At 43.0% G+C, this 22,707-nt stretch overlaps 2 protein-coding genes across 2 annotated transcripts; one reads left to right on the top strand and one right to left on the bottom strand.

The window, feature by feature from the left end:
- The first annotated feature begins 608 nt into the window (after window positions 1-608).
- Window positions 609-7,919, top strand: ldha (lactate dehydrogenase A4). Its single transcript, XM_048256450.1, has 8 exons — window positions 609-763; window positions 3,116-3,244; window positions 3,984-4,101; window positions 4,283-4,456; window positions 4,662-4,835; window positions 5,159-5,276; window positions 6,079-6,202; window positions 6,584-7,919. Exons 2-8 carry the CDS (start codon window positions 3,119-3,121, stop codon window positions 6,746-6,748), a joined length of 999 nt encoding a protein of 332 aa, XP_048112407.1. The 5' UTR covers window positions 609-763; window positions 3,116-3,118; the 3' UTR covers window positions 6,749-7,919.
- Window positions 7,920-8,275: 356 nt separating this feature from the next.
- On the bottom strand, window positions 8,276-18,444 carry tsg101a (tumor susceptibility 101a). Its single transcript, XM_048256449.1, has 10 exons — window positions 18,004-18,444; window positions 17,350-17,437; window positions 16,843-16,908; window positions 16,313-16,476; window positions 15,381-15,507; window positions 13,896-13,953; window positions 13,100-13,194; window positions 10,556-10,758; window positions 9,898-10,137; window positions 8,276-9,338 (listed from the first exon to the last, which is right to left on the bottom strand). Exons 1-10 carry the CDS (start codon window positions 18,043-18,045, stop codon window positions 9,249-9,251), a joined length of 1,173 nt encoding a protein of 390 aa, XP_048112406.1. The 5' UTR covers window positions 18,046-18,444; the 3' UTR covers window positions 8,276-9,248.
- Between the last annotated feature and the right edge of the window lie 4,263 nt (window positions 18,445-22,707).

Below are 22,707 nucleotides of genomic sequence, written 5' to 3'. Positions count from 1 at the left end.
AGCTGGTTCTGGCAGCTGGTTCTGCATGATCAGCTTGATAAAACGGTCACACCAGAATATCCCACTTGATAAGATGGTCATACCAGCATGCCCAGCTGGTGGCCCATCCAATTAAACCATCAAAGACCAGCAAGTGCTGGTATGAGAACATCTAAGGCTTAGACCAGCATAAGCTGTTGTTTAGCTGGGGTTTTCTTTTTCAACAGGTATTTCTTTCTCACTCATACACCATGTTAGATGTAAATGATGAGAAAGATGAAATCTTCATTCTTTCATTCTGTGTAGTGAGTGACACAAAGAGCCACATAACTTCACAACAGGCGTCGGTAGCTTTGAGTCAGTCCCTGCATGGGAAACTCGTTTAGGCCTACAAGTAAATCAGACTGATTATGATTCAATCTTCTGGAGCACTCCATGTCATGGCAGCAGTGGTATGCCACAGAGAGCCTTAAGGAAATGACTTGTTCTTTCTGATTCAGTAGGCAGTGAGATCTTCAAAACGTGAAAAGCGCATTCACCACTGTTCTATCGTGACGCACTATTGAGCCACGGACGGACGTGACACTTAACACGAGATGCACAGTGCCACGCCCACACGACCATCCTCACGCGTCCGCCAGTCCGTGCGCGGTTTAAATACCGACCAGCCCCGCCCGCTTGTCACTGCCGCAGCAGCCTATTCTACACAGCCTTACGCGAAGGATCCGTGTCGAAGACATTCCATCTGTGTACTTTTCCACTTCAAGTTCAAGGCTATTGTGAGGTGAGGAGAAATTGAATATGCGGTAGCCTACAGCGTAAGAGTAGACTTTAATATTTTATCAAACCTAATCATGTCCAACTTTGGCAGTAACAGGTTGAGCTGTGTGTGCTTGGTAGTCACTCATTCAAAAAAGTAAGAAAAACTTATTTTATGCATTTCAAGCACTGGCTCTGGCAGTGCGTATAGCATTCGATATTGGGAAGACCAGATAGATGTGTGATACCCACTTGGAAGAGTCGTGTTGCCTACGTGATGCTTTCAACGTGCCCATTGCTTTGACTGTTGCTGATGCTCATCCTTTGACACGTTTCATGTCCTGCAATAGGGCTGTTGCTATAAAAAAAATATATTTTTGAAAACATTATTGCCATAAAACTACATAGTAGGCTAATTCAAACGGTCTGTCCGTCGGTTGCTAATTACTGCGTAATCTTAGATGCGGAAGAGAATTGTTTAGGTGGGTGGCGTCATTCTTTTGCACTGGCAGTTAGATCTTGTATGTTTCCATACATTGGTGTGAAGGTAAATTATGTTATGTGACTCGGTGTAGGCTACTAATACAAATGTCCACTATGTCGGTAAGGCTGAGCAACACCGCACCGGAACCTGTTGGTGTTTCCCCCGTGTTCCTGTTTTCTTAAATTTTTTACTCGATTTAGTTCAGTTTTAGAATGGCTTTTCTGAGTTACAGTGCTTAAGATGTAATGTTGGAACACTTTGGATTCCTTGTGTGATGTCAAAATGCAGTTGTTTACTCCTTATTTCCTGTTGCATCCCTCGCATGCTCAAATATACGGAAATAAACGAATTTGAATTCAAATAAACGAAAATTTCCGGCACAAAAAAGAATCTATGGCCTCTTGTAGTACTCACAATAGTTGTGCAATAAAAAGGGAGCCTATACATGTTCTCAGTTCACATGTTAAATCGTCCGTCTCTGCAGCGAAGGTTCCGAAGGGAGTAGTCTGGCGTACGTGATGTAGTAGGCTACTGATGTAGCCTTCATATTGCAGTGTAACTTGGTATTTGTAGTTCATGCTTCCTACAAACGCACGCAAGCTTGATAGCCACTTTGGTCATTCTGACATAATATTCTAACCAAAGGCCATGCATTATAATGCAGTATATGGCTTTTGTGATTTTCATAATAATGTATTGACGAAACACTGCCACCATTTACAAACTACATTTTTGTACAAAAAGGAAAAAAAAGACATAAATGAACACTTAAGTCAGCATCAAATATCTGAGCCAAGGGTGAGTCATGTAACAGTATGACTAAATGAAATTACTTGGTGTAAGGGATTGGCAGAGAGGAAATTGAGTATTTAGGCAAAGCATTCTTTCCTGAAATGCATTCAAAAAGCATTCAAGACCTGAAATGGCCCGACCAAAAGTCCAAGATGAGCTGTAGGCTAGACTAACCCAAATTACATTTTGAAAAACATGCAAATAAAGTTAATGCAAAAAGGTACTGTAAGTCAGAATCGCCCTGCATTTGGTTGCTTGAATGATGGTACAGGAGATCTTAAGAGAGGCGACCTAGTGAAGTGCAACCCAATAGCTATACGATGTCATGCATGGCCAGGGGGCTTAAGGAGGCTGTTCCTATGGGGAATTACACAGCATTAATCCTGAGGCCCACTCAACTACGTGCCTGTGTCCACACAATCCTCAGGGAGACTGCCGAGATGTAAATAGTATCTCTGCCACTTAACCTTTCCTGAGTGACCGCACTCGAAGAGTAAGTAAAAATAGTTCCATCCCTATAATGATCCTTAACTGAGTCTGGAGCAGATGTTGTATGAGGGCCAGCTTGCCTTGGACATATGTTTTAGTAAACACATACATTTGTATCCATAGATGTGGGAATAAGAATTCACTTACATTTCCACGGCTGCGTTACACTGATATGGTGCAACCAGGCTTCCTTCCTGTCTGTTGGAAAAAAAAGAAAAATCAGGAAGATGGAGCTTGTAGAACTTGCACACTATTATGCCTGAATCATTACTACTAATTAAAACCACTACATTTAACTTACATTTTGTCATTCCTCCCCACAGTTATGAGTGGAGATTTGGTGTTTAAACCTGCTATGTGAGTCCTGTAGGCTTCTGGTTGTCTTGGAACAGAGCCATAGAGCACTCTTACATTGACTTGTATTGTATTTAACACAGCACCACATGTGGTACAAAATGGTATTACAAGAGAGCCGGGTCGACGATAGCTGGTTTGCACCTTTAAGGGGTGGGATTGAATGCCATGCATGCTGCAGCTAGTATCATTCATCCCTTTATGTTACTATAGATACCCTATTTACTTTCTGTCTCTCTCTCTATCTCTCTCTGACAGAATATGTCTACCAAGGAGAAGCTGATCAAACATGTTATGGAAGGTGAGCCCGTGGGCTCCAGGAATAAGGTGACCGTGGTGGGTGTTGGCATGGTGGGCATGGCCTCCGCCGTCAGCATCCTCCTGAAGGTGAGACCCGTGGCAGAGAGGTGGTTTTTTCTCGGGGGTGAATTCATTTTTGTGTAAGAAGCTGTCAAAAAAAATTGAAAAACAAATTAAAGAATGAATGGAGTGCAGTTACCACTGTAAAGGAAAATGATGTTGCTGGATTTTAAATTCAAGACAAAACAAGAGCATCGTTGCAAAACAGAATAATCATTGTATCTCGATTATGCTTCATAATCTTTGAAAGTTAATGGATGGAGTTGGACAGGCATGAATGGGAAGAGAATTACAAGTCAGCTCTTTGGTCTTTGACCAGCCAACAGACAACATGGCTCGGACCCAAGAGCTAGCTGTGAAAAACGCCTTCAAAGTAACTTGCCGCTGGCGTTGTCTGCTCTACCTGCTCCTCCTGAAGCTTGTGAAAACCACTCATTGATGCATGGCTGCAGAGGAATCTGCAGAGCCCTGCACAAGGCCCTTTTGGAAATCTGTGGACTTAGCTGACCCGAGAATTTCAGGGCACAATCACTGAGTCTTTTATGTCACAAGGCACACAAAGACATCACAAGAGGCAGAGAACTTGGCTTGACCCTTAGGCTTTGTTTTTTTTGTTTTTTTCTTTAAATAGAGGTTTCAGGAAAATTCCGGCTGTCCAAACAGGGGTGTCCAAACAGGCAGAGGGGGGATTTGTCCTGGCTTTAGTGAGTTTTGAGGTGAAGCTTCACCCCAGTTAAAGTGACTGTGTTCCTGTGTTGGCGAACAGGACCTGTGTGATGAGCTGGCCCTGGTTGATGTGATGGAGGACAAGCTGAAGGGTGAGGTCATGGACCTGCAGCACGGAAGCCTCTTCCTGAAGACACACAGGATTGTGGGAGATAAAGGTGAGACATGGAACTCTACGAGGTCTTAATTCTATTCTTCCAAAGCACACATCATAACTCCAAAACCATAACCAGAAATCACACTTCAAACATAACACAAATCAACAGTTGTCAAGAGGTAGTGTGAGTTATGTATTACTTGTGTTAATGTGTGTGTGTGTGTGTGTGATCTGGGCCACAGATTACAGTGTGACAGCCGGATCCAAGGTGGTGGTGGTCACCGCGGGAGCTCGCCAGCAGGAGGGCGAGAGCCGTCTGAACCTGGTGCAGAGGAACGTCAACATCTTCAAGTTCATCATCCCCAACATCGTCAAGTACAGCCCCAACTGCATCATGCTGGTCGTCTCCAACCCCGGTGAGTGACAACAAATGTGTGTGTCAGATAAAGAGAGAGAGACAGAGAGAAAGAAAAAGTGTGGGGACAAGAAAGAGAGAGAAAGTCATTTTGTGTTGTCTACTCTAATCATTATCCACTATCTATCTATCTAACATAATGTGATAGTTATCAGGCTATCCATATAATAACCTGCGATGCCTTTTCCCTTCTCTCCATCCTGCAGTGGACATTCTAACCTACGTGGCCTGGAAGCTGAGTGGGCTGCCCAAACACCGTGTGATCGGCAGCGGCACCAACCTGGACTCTGCCCGCTTCCGTCACCTGATGGCCGAGAAGCTGAAGATCAGCCCTACCAGCGTTCATGGCTGGATCGTTGGAGAGCATGGTGACTCCAGTGGTGAGTGCCAAGAGGCTTCCTGTACAATAAACTTGACACACTAAACTCGTTGCTTAATCACTTACACTCATTCACTGCCACGCACTGCACACGCAAGCATAATCGTACACTCACATGCCTTCACTCCTCCAACCTTGCGAGACATTGCTTACACACTCGACTCACCTCAGTCACACCTTGTCTTATCGTGATGGCTGTCTTCATTTATAACAGTTTTATGACTGGGCATTATTTTATAGTATGAAGGTCAAAAGGGTGAGGCCAAGGGTGTGCTAAGATGTTTGTTACAAATGGGCTAATGCCCTCCTGTTGTTCTCCTGCAGTGGCTGTGTGGAGTGGGGTGAACGTGGCAGGCGTGTCCCTCCAGGGCCTGAACCCCGACATGGGCACAGACAAGGACAAGGAAGACTGGAAGAGCGTCCACAAGATGGTGGTTGACAGGTGGGCAAAACAGTGGAAATTCACCCTTAACATGATATTCCACATAAGCAGCAGATTGGTTCAATGAATGGTTGCGACTGAAATGTAGACTAGTGGTTAAAGGGTTTAATGATTCACAGACGTCAACATCTAGTTTAGTCTAGCACAGCACTGCATCTTGTCCTTGATAAAGCAGTTCTCATATCTATGGGGGGGGGCTTATTAGTTCAATTATTCGGAAAAGGCTGAGGAAGGGAAGGCTCTGAGCCAAGTAGTCTGTAGTGTCGAGCACACGCTGGTACTTTCTATAAAGCTTATGAAACAGGTCACTGGGGAACAAGTTCAGCCATTGTAATGGTTTCTTACATGTGTGGCTTAGTTGAGAAATGATCTTGCACAAAAAACCTTAAAGGAACCGTATGTAAGAAATGTATTTCAATTAATCATAAAATGCCCCTGATATGTCACTAGACATTAAGAAATCATGTTCATTAAAAATACAACAGTAGTCCGGCCAGGATATTGTCATTTAAAAAGTGAAGTTGCAGCCCTCAACTGATGTTGATGTTGTCATGTTGTGTTTTGGCCTGATGCGCCACCCTCCACCTGTCTACTAATCACAAAGTCAGTAGTGTTTCGGCATCCAGGTTGCCAGCTCTGCTAGTCAGGGGGGAGGGGATACACCGCTCTACAGTAATTTGAAAGTGATTGCAGTACCAGTTTTGGCCACAAACTTACATACTGTTCCTTTAAAGTGAGAAGGAAGTCCAAAGCTAAATCTGTGTAACAAACTCAATCCTGTGCTGTTCCTTCCCCTCTGCAGTGCCTATGAAGTCATCAAACTGAAGGGCTACACTTCCTGGGCCATTGGCATGTCTGTGGCTGACTTGGTGGAATCAATCCTCAAGAACCTGCACAAAGTGCACCCAGTCTCCACCTTGGTCAAGGTGAGTCTCCAACCGCATCTCTGTTCCACGAGTTACCTGGTGGCAGCCTTAGTGCAGGAGAGTATTTCAGTCAGAGCCCTTAATTGCACAGATAGACATTTTGGCCTAGTTCACCATACATGAACTTCACCTAGTCCTAGATTTTTTTTTCTTTCAATAGAAAGACATCTCCAATTCAAGCTCAACTTCTGTCTAGGACTATAGGCTCAAACCATGTGCAGGAAACACAGCCCTTTGTTGAACTGTTATAGTGATTAACACAAGGGAGTACAGCATTGACAACTTAAGGTCAACAGTGATCATCAAGTCATCAATGTAGACTTTCTGTTGCCACAGAACCAGGTACCACCTTACCCTAACCCTCTTTCTTCCTTGTGGTAGGGCATGCATGGCGTGAAGGAGGACGTCTTCCTGAGCGTTCCCTGCGTGTTGGGCAACAGCGGCCTGACAGACGTGGTCCACATGACCCTGAAGAAGAGCGAGGAGGAGCAGGTGGTCAAGAGTGCCGAGACCCTATGGGGTGTGCAGAAGGAGCTCACCCTTTGAAAATCAGTGCTCTGAGCTGGAATCGTGCCCACTGATTGGCTGCCCCGCTGCCCCATCCAATCACTGCCCCCCGACCTCCTTTACAACCCAGATTCCATCTCAGCAGTGACTCCCAATTCATCCCTTTACCTACAGCCACTCCTACACCCCCTTTTAATTCTCCCAGTATAACCAATCCATATCCAACACTCCGTTCAGATCTTACGCCCCCTCCCCTCCCCTCCCTTTATCTCAAAACATCTTGGACTGGTAGACCGTAACCTCCTCACGTTAGCTGCAGAGGAGGTCCTTTCTGCCGTCTTCGCAAACGATCATAGGGCCTTTGTACTGTACTGTGTATGTATAAGTGTGTGTTTGTATATCACTTGTGCGTCGGTGCATCTTGTCTTCCTCACACTCCAGCCTCTGTGGTTTAGAAAGGGTTACAAGGGATGCCTTGTGGAGTTTGTGAGCTGGAGAGAATAGCCAGTATTGCACCTCTGTGGGTTTCCCTACTGTTTGTTTCTTTGAGCTCGGCAATCATTCCGTACCATTTTAACCCCAAGGCTGAAATGCTCTAATGTTCTCTGCGATCATCCCTGAGGCATTAGAGCAGTTCCCTCTACGCAGACACTCCCTACTGCATCCACCGTCATCATCGGCTCTACAATGGCTTGAAATTAAGTACACACAGATGTACTGTAAACTAACCACAAGTGCACTGATATAAGACTTAATATGAAGGTCTGACTTTTCAAAAGCGATCATATTCACAGCAGAGCTGTTGAAAAGCCTGGGAAATTTGCTGTAATTTAAATACAAAATCATTCAAGTACAACCAGGTAAAACTACATCTTACACATCAGGGGTACTTTGTTAGAGCTCACTTCAAGTATGCACTGTGTTAAATATGGAAAAAAAAATGTACATGCTGTCTTTAGAAATTTGTATATCTGTGTACCTTACGTGTTTGGCTGGAAATTGTCTTTTGTTTGTTTGAGAAAAGAAGAGGTTCAGATCAGTCCGCAGGATAGAATACTGTAGCTCTAACTGACAGCACACTTAGGGCCATGTTGGCGATGGCTGTCTGTCTGGAGAACCTGTGTCAGTATCCTTCTCCTGCATCTGTGGCCAGTTCAATCCGCCTTGTTTTTAATCTGACACCAAATAAATTTCCAGTGTAACAACTTAAGCTCCTGCTTTCCAAGCTGATTCTTTTGTGTGTGTCTGGGTGTCTGTGTGTGAAGAACTGATGATGGAGACAAAACCATTGACACGAACATGTGCCGTCAACTCACAGGCCACACTCCCAAGCACACAGCAGTGAACTGCGATACCGGCAAATATAGGCACTGATGTAATGTCTGTCAGAACGACATTGAGGGTTTTAAAAGTTGAAGGAAAATTAAAGTTAAGGAAAATCAATCACAAATTGAATTCATGAATATAAATAATAATGAATATAAATAATAATGAAATACAGCATCACACTTTTGACATAAAGACATAGCTAGTAGCTAAATGTAGTAAAGATGTACAAACATGATATTTGTGTGTCACTGATTTATTACTACAGATGTTCCAAAACATTATTTTGAACTTAGGACATCCTCTCAAACAAATCCCATCACCAAATGCCTACAACCTTGTAATTCAAAAGTGCATGAAGAAAAAAAAAAACCTATCCTGCCATATAAATATATCAACTAACAATTTTGTACCCGGTGTTAATCTCTTATATTTTAAGTTGTGAAACATACAGTATAAAAGTCACCAATTTCTTCAAAGAAAATGTGGGTGCTGACAAGCAGTTGGAGGAGGTGGGGTCAGGATATTAAGTTGCCTTAGGATTTTGAAACCTGAGCTAAGGCTGTCTGCATTGAAATGCATAGCACACTGAAATCCACAAGACACCTTGCATCATGATAAATCTGGGACCTAGCTATCTAGGTACAAATGAAGGTTCACTTAGCAGTCTGTAGTCTTACGGTTTGACTAAGACTAAGCTTGCTGTTCTGGAGTGTACTGACTGGTTTGGCCAAAAACAATATCTCAAAATATTACATTATATATTTTTTTATTCACATAGCTAATAAAGGTATTTGGCTGATTAGGACCACCACACAAATGAGAACAATGTAATCCAAAAAAGCAGCTAACTTTGGAAAATACCCATCTAATTTTCAGCCATGTCCAAAGAGGAAGTGATGGCATTAAAAAGCTCTAAATCACTGAAGAGCAAACACATGAAAGTCATTCATTCCTTTAAGTTGTCCAGTGTCTCGTCAAAAAGAGGAATCCACAACATGTTTTGTTGTTGTTGTTGTTTAGCTAGTGTGTCCAGATGAACCCACTTGGCTAGTCACATGAGAGAGAGAGAGAGAAAACAGAGAACAAACAGAATAGGTGATTTCAGAGCACAGCTACAGAGAGAGGGAGGGAGGGAGAGACAGTGCCACTGGGCACCCCCTCCACACACAAAAAACAGCGTTGACCAGAGAGGGGGACACAGCCAGCAAGGTCAATAGAGGTCACTCAGGCCCGCGGTCTTGCGGGCTTTCTGCATCAGTGCACGCAACTGGAATTGCTTGCGGGACAGCAGGCGCACATGCTGCAGAAAAACAGGAGGAGAGAAGTCGTTAGCGATATCAAACAACCAGGGCATACAACATCACATTATTTAGTCTACACAGGAACATTAAGTGCCAAATGCCAAGCTTCCGTGATCAGTGACAGTACATGAGACTCTCAGACATTTAGTGCACCTGTAGATCCAGAAATTAGAGCAAGCAAGAAAATGCAGTGTTCACATGATTACAAGAGAAATAAGACTCAAACAAAAATAAATTAAAATAAAATAGTCAGAATCAGATTGCCATATCTGGTTGAATAGTGAGGCCTCCATACTTTGAGTGGATTGAGTAGAGAGATAACAGAAGAGGACAGCTCAAAAGCAGGTATGATGGGACTGTTCATAAGGCTGTGTCTCAAACCGCATACTTCCACCAGTACACTGCTGGTGTGCACTGACCGCTTACTTGCATTGCGCCCACTTTCCAATGGTCAGCATCATCCCAATATCTGCACTATATACTTAAAATAAGTATTTGAAGTTTGCAAGCAGGCAGTTTAAGACACAGCCAAAGATTTTGCAAACACACGGTGCTCACCTTCAGGAAAACTTCCAAGTCGATGACTCCACGCCGTAACGCTTCTCCCAGGTAGAAGATGGTGTCCTCGATGGCGTTCTCCTCGGCGTAGAGGTTCAGGATCTGCTTGTAGAGGGGCGCCGTGGGGATAATGACGTCGTCAATGTCATTGTTCTCAGATTGGTTCTCCATTTTCTCCAGAGCTTCGCTCAGCTCCTCGTCCTTCCTCTTCAAAAGATCTATGTTCCGGTCAACCTCAGCCTGAAACAAAAACACACACACACACGTCAAATAATTCAGTATACTTCACTTCCTTCCGGATATTATGAGCTAAAACAACAAATATCAGTCAGTGGTTTCAGTGGTTACACAAGTTCAAGACCAGAATATAAGCAATGGCAAGGGCTGTCCAAATATTTTCTTTCGGATGCCTTCTACTTTGTAATCATGACTCCGCACTTCCTGGTTGGGCGATCATGCCATGTTTTCTGACCAATGGGGTGTTGTCACAAACTGAAGTTGATGGAGCTGAATATTGCAGTTTTCCTGTTGTATCATATTGGAATAAGAGTGCTTTGTAAGATTTCTGTTACCCTGTGACCCATGTTACTGAGCATGAAGGTGTACTGTCTCAACAAGAGCATATCTTCGGTATATTCACACACGCACAGTCCCTCACCACTTCCTGGTCCAGGCGAGATACCATTTCCTCGAGCTTCTGGTGACCCTTCTTCAGGTCCTCCTCAGTCCTCTTGAGAGCATCAAGCTCAGCCTGGGCACGGTCCATCTCCTCCTTCATCCGCCAGCGCAGCTTATCGCTTACCGCAGACACCAGTGATGCCCGGATGGTGTCCTCGCCAATGGTGCCATCACGGTTTGGCCCTGAGAAAGAGAAGCACGCAGCATTTCAATCAGGGCTCAGATAAATGATTCACTGACCATGAATGAAACATGCTCTGTATCAAGACGTCTATACACCAACACATGCATGATTTCTTCACATTGTCCGTGATCCTTATGGAAATGTCAGCTGGGTTGACTATGAGAAAACACCAAGGGCAGCATGACCGCATGTCAAGGGCTGACTAGCCATCATTTGGAGGAAGAAGAGTCTGTTCTTAGTCCTACACCTTTTCAACAGAACTGATTTGGCATTCAATCCCAATAAAAACACAAACTTTTAAATAAAAGTGTGTGAGAGAAACGGAGGTGTGCCAGAGCTGAAAGTGTGTCGAGTGAGGCAGTAGAGGCCCAGCTGGCAAGAACAGGTCAGCAATAGCATTAATGTCCCAAAGCATATAATATAAACTTCTGTCAAGGGTCCTTTCAGATCCAACTCTTCAGCCATCCAATTTTGCTCACGAACTTCTGATGGACTAAGAATAGAGCCCCAAGCCCTTTCGAATGAGACGGTACACACCCTTTGACTTTTTCTGCCCCCAACTCTGGTTACAGCAGTGACCTTTCCAGAGGGGGACAGCGCTCTGCAGAAGTCAAAGAGACTACAGGTACAGACTCAAATGGAAGGTCAGAGGTCAGGGTCGTCTAAAGTTCAGACCAGGAAGCTTGTGGTGTGAAGTGCAAGGGACACTGTGCTGGCACCGTCACATGACAGGGCCTATCCTATGTACATTATTATAACAGTAACCACTGCTATGCAAGGCAATTTGAACCACATGTTCTGAACAAAGGGGTTTTGTTCTTGTTACTGTAACTATGCTATCGTTATCATTATTGATATTATCACTTACTCTAACTTGCACTTCATCTTGACTTCTAGTTACATTTTAAGGAGGCTATTCAGGTCAATGACTCTAGACAGTGTCAGGAGTTCAGGATTCTGTAGGTTTCTACAAGTTACATTTAAGCTACAAAGTTTTGATCAGTTATCAGTTTGACACAAATCTTTTTTTATTACATTGTGATACAATGTATCTGTACCACTGAGAGAAAGAACTACAGTGTAAAACAACTTCAGTCTACACTGTTAAAAAAATTAAAATGACCACAGTTGAAGTAATGTTTGGTTTGGGAACCTGTCTGTTAAATGCAAATCTCAATTGCAATCCCTCGTGGCAGCCGTGGCCTACTGGTTAGCGGTGGCAGCCGTGGCCTACTGGTTAGCACTTCGGACTTGTAACCGGAGGGTTGCCGGTTCGAACCCCGACAAGCAGGGCACGGCTGAAGTGCCCGAGAGCAAAGCACCTAACCCCTCACTGCTTCCCGAGCGCCGCTGTTGTTGCAGGCAGCTCACTGCGCCGGGATTAGTGTATGCTTCACCTCACTGGGTGTTCACTGTGTTTCACTAATTCATGGATTGGGATAAATGCCAAATTTCCCTCACGGGATCAAAAAGAGTATATATACTTATACTTATACTCATCAAGAGGGCAGGGAAGAAAATGGGTATGGCCCCCCCTACCTCACTGCAAGAACTATTTGATGAAGCAGTCAGAAGGCAAGGACTAAAGATAGCAGAGGACACAGAACATATTCTACATGGCGAGTATGAAATGGAAGGAAGAAGATATAAGGTACCAAACCACAAAACAAATAGGTATAAACACTCCATGGTCCCTTGGTCAATCAAACTCCTTAACAGTAAGTCTTAGTATAGATATTGAGTGTGGGGGTGGGAGGGTGTGTAAGGGGGTATTTATTTATTGATTATCATGAACTGACTGCATTGGTGCAGATTTAATAGGGCAGTGTGCAATATAAACTATAGGTCTACTGTAATACCATGTGCAATATTTCCATAATGTTAGCATGCAGTACTTAGAACAGGGTCATGTGTGTGTGATGCAGACTATGCAATATCATGTGCAATATTAACTGTGGGTTATAGGTGTATGGGTGGGGGGGCGGGCTGACTGTGGGGGTGTGTGGGGGGGGTTGTGACTGTGTGTGTGTGTGTGTATGTGTGTGTGGATGTGAGGTTAGCCTATATATGTTTTTTGTCTCTGTGTTATTGGTGTTAGTTCACCTTCTATGTTAATGTAATTTGTGTACCCACTATCTCGATGCCCAAGACAAATTTCTCTATGAAGAGACATTAAAGGCTCATCTTATCTTAAGGTCTACTAAGCATATGTACGACTAATGCATAACATTTTTATGTATTTAAGACTTTTAAGGCCATAGACTTTTTAAGACCCCATAAAAAACTCTGTTCATGTAGGGAAGTGAATTATTCCTTGCAGTAGATGGTTGTGCTACTCACCCACAGCAGGTCCTGGTGTCTGACCACCATAGTGACCTGGGCCAGCTGTAGAAGGATAGGAGGTGCCACCAGGATATGGGTAGCCAGGATACCCTCTGCCACAACAAGTTGCAGTTACAGTTACATAAATACATTTACATTTATTTCATTTAGTTAACACAATGTGAGGATGCAGGGGAGTATTGTTGCGCTCAGATGATCTAGAGTTTAGCCAGGTGCGTTTAAACCAAGAGTTGAAGAGAGAGAGAGGAGTAGTTCGCACACTGAAAGAAATGACTTAAACAAAGTCTTCAGAAAGGAGTTTTTCATTTAATTTTGGGAGCAAGAGCAGATGTTTCAGCCGTCCGGCTATTCTCAATGCTCACAGTCAACAGTTAACACAATGTGACCGAGTGCTAGTGATTCCATGGTGATCATTATGGACTGGGCCGGTTCCCTCTACAAGGATTAAACCTGGTCCTAGTCATTCTCCTTTTCAATAGAACTCTTAATTTAAGTTCTCTTTCAGTCCAAGACTAGTAGAAGGGGGTCACGTGCGCTTCTGCTCACGGAACAGGACGCAGAAGTCAAAAGAGGAGACCCAAGGTCTAACTAGGACCAAGGAGCAGGACCGGAGCACACAATGCTTTAAGTGATTGTTATTAGTGCAAACCTAACGACTAACGTTTCGACGCCCATGCGTCTTCTTCAGAGACTAGGTTTAATCCGTGTATAATAAACCAGCCCTATAAGCATGAATCTATGTCTTACTAGACAAAACATTCTGTCATGTGTAGAACTGCTGCAGTGCTCTTACCCTGGGTTGGGATTTGGCCCATAGGGAGACACCGCTGGCATCCCTGGCATGTAGGACTCTGAAGGAGAGAGAGGTGTTACAGACATAATCTATCAACACATACAAGCTGAGAGCGCCATCTGCAGGCAGAGAGCAGCACTGCTGACTGAGCAGACTTCACGCCCTGCAGACCTGGATGTGTACATAGGTGTTTGCAAAATGCTGCAGGCTTGTTTCCATTGACACAAAAGGTTAGAGCTTAGTGGGCATTCTATATTAGGGGTGGGTATTGTCTCTGAGAGGTCAGACAATGTTATGAGAAAGTGAATACTGTGATTTGATTTTGCGATACATTGTGATTTATTTCTACCATAATTTATGTGATGAGGGTACATCTTGGCGTGGTAAAATTATTGATGACTCAAACTTATTTTCAAATGTCCACTGTGACTCAAGAGATCAAGTCATGCACCATATATTACGTATGGACTTCAGAAACAATGTTATCTGAGTAGATGTACCAAAATTGTTTAAAATCATAATATAAAATAAGTAAATGCTATATTGTGCCAAAAAACACTAATATACTACACTTCATTGTCATATTTTCCCTCCTCTGCCTGTAACGGCCACAGAAAGGAAATGGCCATAGAGCATGGGGAATTAGGAAAGTGTATCATCAATCATTTATTCCTAATCCAATCTAGCAATACACATCCTAAATGCCCAATCAGAGTAATCTGAGTACCCAGAAGCTCGCAACATGCTGAACGAACTTCCAAACCAAAACCAACGACCGGAAACCAGCTACTTTCAGAGACACCCACTAATCTCACTTCCATTGTGTTCATGGGCAAAAGTTCCTACTGAAACCAGTGCAAAATGGCTGCCAATACAAAACGTAATTGAAGCATGTTTAGAGTCGATTTTTGAAGAAAATACATGTTCAGCTAAAGAAAATCTGAATATTTTTGCCTAGAGGGTTTTCAAAACATGCTAGAATATCATGAGAATTTTTTTTTCATGGAATGGCTTATGGAATGACTCCTTTAAGGGCTAGCCTGAATCATCTGGAGAACATTAATACAGGGGCAAACAGAGCTGACACATCCTACACACAAAACCAAGCAGAGTTTCATCAAGCAGCTGGGATGGAAAACTACAGCTTAAGAAAGTAAAAGTCCTACCAGGCATTGATTCTACCTGCCCACATATCACAGCGGAATTCCTTATTTAGCTGATCTACCTGGCCGAAGAGTCGAAATCAGATGGTTTAGTGAATGCTTGGAAGAAATATGTGATAGTAGGACCTTTACTTTCTAAAGCTGCTGTTTTCCAGCTCTGTCAAGCACAAACGCGAAGTTAACCCTTAAAGGTGTAGGTTTTTGAACATTCTAAGTTCCGCAACAATTGAAGGTTCTAAAATTCTATGTTGAATTCAATGAACCCAGATATTCTTTAGACGGTACTCCTTTAGAGGCTGGTCCTGAGAGAGTTGGTGCTTACGGTTAGGTGGGCCTGTGGCCTGGAAAGCCTGGTAAGGGGGCTGGGTGGTGGGCCGGGAGAAGACAGGGGGCTCCTCCCCGAAAACCACAATCATCACCTGGATCAGCCCATACAAATCTGACTGGGGCTAGGGAAGGCCAACATGGTAAACAGACACACACAGACATACACACATTATTAGAATGCACTGTTCGTATAAAACTCAATTGCGTATAAACCTTCCAGGATGTCAATTCACATGGTCAGTTAATAGTTCTAAATATGAACAGTTTTGAAGCTTACAGAAATTGTGCAATTTGTTTTGGTCAGAGTGACATCATATTCTGCAAAACTTTTTTACAATTTAGTATAGGGCACTTCAGAGTGCTGCAGAAAGTTCCACTCACATAAATGGGCCTTCCCAACATTCAGAGGTCTATTATCCGTCAAATGACCGCTGCAAAGTATATAATAACCACTGTCTATGGCAACGAGTTTTGTGCTTCGGATTCACATCTTTCATATCATTCCACGAGTTGTTGGTTCGCTTATTGAAAGTGAAAGTCAACAAGTAATACCACGGAACACCTGAAACTTTCAAGTTCTATTGGTATGTCGAATTATTCGCTTTTTCAGTGGAAGCCACAAAACGGTAACAAAAAACGTTTTAAAGATCCATTGTGTGAAGTTTCTTATATGCAAGTAGCCATATAATAAGCGGGATAATGTGTTTTCCGCAGACAATATATTATCCCTTACATAATTTAGAATGCTACTGTGAAATGTCAAGTATGTCAAGAGAATTTGACAGCTCTTTGTTTTCACCAAGTTGACTCTGGTTGCCTAGCGGCACAATCGGGCAACATTACTTCCGGTTATGGCCTGAACAAATAAACAGTCGTCACATGAATAAACTGACTGCCCATCACAGAACTTAAAGAGAGAGGCCTCACATGTTTCCATTCATGCAGGTAAGGCAGGTAGATTTTGCCGTTGGCATCGATGTGTTTGCCCGTCTTGATCATCATGGTACTGGTGGGCTTCACAAAGCAGATGGGAGGGTTGTATGGGTAAGTGTCCAACAGCCACAGACACACAGGGATGTTGTACACATTACCTGGGCAGAGGAGAGGGTAGAGGCACATTCAACAAGACCAACGCTCACTGAGAAAATAAAACAAGGAGTCTTCATACTGCATTTACACTATTTTTCCCCCACATTATTTTGTCATTTAACAGACAGTCTTGTCCAGAACGACTTGGAAGTGAAATAACTAAAGTTCCGTCAACTACAGTTCTGTCAGTCCGCTTGGTGCAAGCCTTGCTCAGGGGCACAATGGTGGTGGCTCCAGGGATGGAACTCACAACTGTCTGGTATTCCACTTAGATGGCCAGATTCCTAACCACTAGACCACTACTTTACCACAAACACATGTTAGCTAAATGAGGTGCTGTATTGTGCTGTATATGAGATATGCATTACCTCTGTAGCTGACAGGTACTGTTCCAGTCAGGCTCATCAGATCTCTGGAGGACCCATCGTTAAACACTGAAAACAAATAAATACAGGATATCCACTAACTCACGTGAGGAGCAAAAAGTCTACAGATGACTACATAATATCTAGTGTCAAACAGCCAACTAAGTTGCAGAGGGTCCTTCCTGCTTCTTGTGTACACAGAGGTTTTAACGACATTAGAATAGTACTAAAATCGAGCATAAACAATGAAACATGAGATTAAAGGAAAATGAATACCTTCTAATTAATGTTACATTTTGTATTTATTTTGAGAAATGACTCGCCCTATAGCTCACCAAGCACATTAAGAGGATATGAGTTACCTCTCCATAAACAAAACCTAATTACACACCTATATTGCTTATCACACTGTTCGCAATAAATCTCATCTGACACTGCCCATCATTGTCTCCTCATAGTTATGTATACGTTTTTTTTCTTTCAAAATCTGTCAAATGACTGTTTACAAACCATAGGCATCCATCACAGGCTTCAGGTCCTTGTACTGCGAGATGACATTGGTTATTTCCCGGACAGTCAAGTCCCTGTACTTGTATTGCTGTAAATGTAAAGACAGACATTCGCATTCATGACAAAAGGTTCAGACGACTAAATTCTATTCCGTCCAGTCCAAATTCAGTAAATTGAGTGTAATCACCCACAGTTACAAGGAAGAGAACCATTTTAACACAGGATATATAACTTACACACCGAGCATCCAGTTCAATTGAAACATTGAAGTTCACACTCTGGCTAGCCAACTACCTTTTACCTCCTCCCTGAAAAACGAATTAGTCTCAACATTGTAAAAACCGAACTTTACTAACTAAAATTCTCCCAATTCTCTAGCTAGCATATATTGCGCTTGGAGAACAGTCACGATAAGTGTTCTGTTATCTCATTGCCTATCATAATGTTACATGGTCAGTGGGTCCATTTGGGGGTGGTTTGTTTTGCATACCTAGGTATAACATACTAGAAACAGAATGTAAGGAAGAAAGTGTCGTTACAATACAAGTATAATCAGCAACCAAACTGCATTTGACATACATTACGTCGACGGTCTTGGGATGGCGAGCTGGCTGGCTAACGCATCATACGCTGTTGTCAGAGAACGTTACTCACCTTTAGCATCTTCTTCAGCGCACCTTCGTTGACGACAGCCATGGTTACCTTACTGATATTTCACTTTAAACGCCAAAAATGTATGTGTAAAATGTCAATCGTTCTTGCAACGTTTATCCTCAGATATTCCAAAAATAAACGCTAGCAAATTGATTTCACTGGTCCCCGGCTAATCCCAGCCAGGGCCAGAACGGCGTCAACACAAACTGGATAGCTAACTATTAGCTCGGCTAGTTAGCCTCAACACGGCATTTGACTTCAGTCAAACATAGGCACTCAATCACTACTCGAGTGCGGTTTCTTTTTGGATTAAATGCGGTTTACAGAAACAATACTGTACAGCTACGAACAATTTACATTGATCCCAATATGCATACAGTAAACAACAATTCCTGTTTGTCATTTAGCCACAGATGCACTTGCCCTATGATTTCCGTTTAAAAGGAACGCATTCTTCTATATATTGCCCCTAGTGGTGAGGTGTCAGAGTCATATTCAGATGGTGGTCATTTGTGATAGGGATATGCCCTATGGATATGCCTGTGAAATAAATAAGGTAGCCTATCTAAAAGGCAACTACGTAACAGATTGCACACTTGAGATAATAGGCCCAATAACTGCACTAGATGGATTGAAGAAGTCATGAATAGCCACTACATTGCAATCCGGGTCAGAGGTTGTTTTTCCCGAATTCAAGTATCAATTCATTACTTGTATTAATTGATTAATACTTGGAATTAATAAAATAAAGTTACATTAAATAAAAGACAAGATGTATAGTCAAGACTAAATGCTGTACACTGAAGTTCCAATAGAGTCCATTGGAGATTTGTTTGGAACTACAATCCCAATACAAAAAAGGTTGGGACTTTGTGTAAAACACAAATAAAAACAGAATGTGATAATATACAAGTCTTGTAAACCCATATTTATAGCAGCAAAAAGGACATAGACAACATATGAAATGTTTAAAATGAAAATGTGGACTATTTCATGGAAAATATATGTTCATTTTGAATTTGATGCAAGCAACATGTTTCAAGAAAAGTTGGGACGGGAGCATTACCACTGCTTCACCTCTTCATTTTTTAAATGTATTTTTTGGGCTTTTTATGCCTTTAATGATAGGACAGTGGAGAGTGACAGGAAGTGAATGGGAGAGAGAGCAGGGGTGGGATCCGGAAAGGACCACGGGGCAGGAATCGAACCCAGGTCACCAGCGTATGGTGCAGGTGCCCCAGCCAGTTGCGCCACAGCTGGGGCCCTTCACCTCTTCATTTAACAAAACTCTGTAAATGTTTAGGAACTGAGTAGACCATTTACTAGAGTTTTAAGAATTAAATGTTGTCCTGGACTATTTTGGGGCAGCCTTGGCCTACTGGTTAGCACTTCGGACCTGTAACTGGAGGATTGCCGGTTCGAACCCCGACCAGTAGGCACGGCTGAAGTGCCCTTGAGCAAGGCACCTAACCCCTCACTGCTCCCCGAGCGCCGCTGTTGATGCAGGCAGCTCAATGCGCTGAGATTAGTGTACACTGTGTGCTGTGTGTGTTTCACTAATTCACAGATTGGGATAAATGCAGAAACCAAATTTCCCTCACGGGATCAAAGAAGTATATATACTTATACCCATTCCTGCCTTATATAGGATTTCAGTTGCTCAGTATGGGGTATTCTTAGTCATGTTTTTCATTCCATTATGCACCTGATTTGACAAATCTGGACTGCAGATAGGCCATTTTAGCACCTGGACTCTTCATCTATGGAGAAATACTGTTTAAATATGTGCAGAATTCATTTTGCCATTGTTTCCCTGAAATACTCAAGGTCTTCCCTGGAAAAGACATTGCCTGGATGGCAGTATATGTTGCTCAAAACTTGTATACATCATTCAGAATTGATTGTGCTTTGCCAAATGTGCAAGATGTCCATGCTGTAGGCACTAATGCTCCTCCACACCCTCATAGATGTTGGGTTTCGAACTGAGCACTAAAACAAGTTGGATAGGTTGGATACTTGGATAGGCTCTCTCCTCTTTAGCCCAGATGAGTCCACTGCAGTTTTTGATTTGAGTATCAAACTGTGCAAATAGAAAATGGTTATCAGAGGTTTTCCTGATATATGACAGGTCTGGAAATAGGTGTTGATGCAGTGCCATCTGGTCCAAAATACCACGGCCATCCAATTTGTTTTTCAGCTCTGGATTTCTCTGGATTCGCTGAATGATTTAAAAAAAGTATGTCCTGTAGATGATGAACAAATTCTTCACAATTTCATCTTGAGAAGCATTAAAATTACATTGTTTCATCATTTGTGCACACAGGTTTACACAGAGTGATGAATACCCCCGGCCCAAAGTTGCAAGGGTGGTTTTTCCGCTCACAGGCGCTATAGGGGGAAGCGAGACGGCCACCATTCAACCCGAAAAAAAGTCATATAACCATGATTACGATGCTGTTAAGTTAAGGTAAATTAAGCTAAAAAAAAAACCTGCAAGCTAAAAAACCTGCATAGTTCGCCTTTAAGCACATTTTCGCGCAAATTCATCTAAAAGCGGCAAATTTGGCACAGATGTATACATAGCTCAGGTCATACTGAAATGATTTAGCAAGGGCGCTGGAGCCAGCGACCCTTGGGGCCAAGATGGCGGCCAAATCCAATATGGCCACTGCCAATATGGCCACTTTATATATTTTTCGGCTTAATTGATCATGGGAAACACATGTTAATATTTATGACCCGGTGCATCTGGACCCTTTAATCCTCCAATTCCAATATGGCCGCTGTCCAAAAAAGCAGTTTTGGCTGCAGCCTACCTACACCCCATTGATTGTGCAAGTTAATCTACAAGCACCAAATTTGGCACGGATGCAGCTGAGGGCATACTGAAATTATTTAGCCAGGATTCTATAGTTAGCTTTATCAACCGTCTCTGGAGGAGTGGTTGCATTGGATTTAATCAGATTGCAGTACTGGGGTATGAAGTAAACATTAGGAAATTGATAACGCTTCTTAAAAACACTACCCTGAAAATCCAGAGTTCTCGAGAGCACAATGGAATTGTCTCTGTGAGACACTCTGGCAATGATGCACGTTACTTTTACCCCTTGCATCCCGGGGAACAACTCGGCGTTACTGATATAGGCTGTCCAGAGGCGAGTTAAACCAAAGTCCTTTTAGGCAAGTCCCTCCACTCGGCGGCCATATTTCAACGCCTTTTGGGCACTCATCGGTCATCCTATTCGGCAGAAACGTGGGTGCGCAAGGCTTCACGACACCAATCTTGCTCCAGCGGCGAGTTCACAACACATGATTGGCACAATGTCTTCACAACACACCAAATGATTGGCTCAATGCATTCACATCACACCACATGATTGGCTCAATGTATTCACATGATCGTTTGCCAAGGAAGGGGTATGATATGTGTAGGCGTAGGCCGTATTGGCGTTACAAACTAGCCCCATGCATTTCTATGGAGGATTTTTTGAGTGCTGTGTCTCTTCATTAGAAAGTCTCTGGTTAAACTGATGACGACATTGGTCGTAGTGTTATCCAATTGCATCACGTCCGGAATCATTCCGAGTGAAGGTCTAGTGCGTGCAGTGAGATTTTCAAATGCATGCTTGGTGCCGCTCTTCGAGTTGGGCCATTACATTGTTCGTGGCCAGACCCTTAATCTTTCTAGATTACCAGGGTCTGGATTTTCCAGGCTATAAAAACACAGGGTTGCACACTATAATTTTACCAGAGCACTGATTCGCTGATTTAAAGGAATGGATTTTTTGTGTAGCCTACCAGTAGGTGGCGGTATGCGCTCCGTAGGAGTAACCCGCCAATGAAAAACCTAAAGAAGAAGAAGACCTTTGACCCAGTCCAAAATGAAGGAGGCAAACAAGAAAGCGTTGCATGGTCCAGTGAATGGAGCATTTGCGTTTAAAATACGCCCAGATGGAACTGTTGACAGAAGCATCGTTCTGTGCAAGATCTGCAATAAGGAATTTTCGTACCATAGGAGTTCGTCAAGTCTGAAATATCACCTCAAAGCAAAACATTTAGGAGCTAACCTGGAGGTACGAGCTAGCACACCCTGTGATGATTAGAAATGCAAGAAATTACCAGTGCATGCAATTTCGAAATATTATGCTACGTAAAATATCTGTTATAGTTACAGATAATGCAAGCACATAGATTGTAGCTAGGGAAGATAAAGTGGCTGCTACGCTGGTGGCTAGGGTAATCATGTTGGTCTCGGCTGTGGCTAGGTTGATTGTAGTCATACGCTGTGTCTCGATTAGCGTACTTCCGTGAGTACACTTTCCTGCAGCACCCTATGTGCACTGTGTGCTTACTGGCGGAGTGCGTAAATTTTAACAGAAGTGTCTTCTCATCAAACAGTATATAACTGCACTTAACGGAAATGACGATCGCAACATTTAAATATAACTTTATTGGTGTCCTCTATTCGACAATGACATGGTCATACTGTGTCAAAACATGAACAGTTTGTTATAACTTGCTTGTACCTTTGTAAAGTGTGTTTTTGCTGCTGCTTCAGCTTTCTCAACCGCGATTACCACGAGTTTGAAAACGCTCCCTCCCCTTCCGCTATATAGCCAAGATGGCGTCCGTTGAGGGCGAAAAGTGTCCAGCGTTCCACACTCCGCTTTTTGACCATTATGAGTGCACCATCCAGGGACTTGC

This window comes from Alosa alosa, chromosome 11 (genome assembly GCF_017589495.1).
Source record: "Alosa alosa isolate M-15738 ecotype Scorff River chromosome 11, AALO_Geno_1.1, whole genome shotgun sequence".
Taxonomy (NCBI): domain Eukaryota; kingdom Metazoa; phylum Chordata; class Actinopteri; order Clupeiformes; family Clupeidae; genus Alosa; species Alosa alosa.
This window is presented reverse-complemented; position numbering and strand designations above follow the sequence as displayed.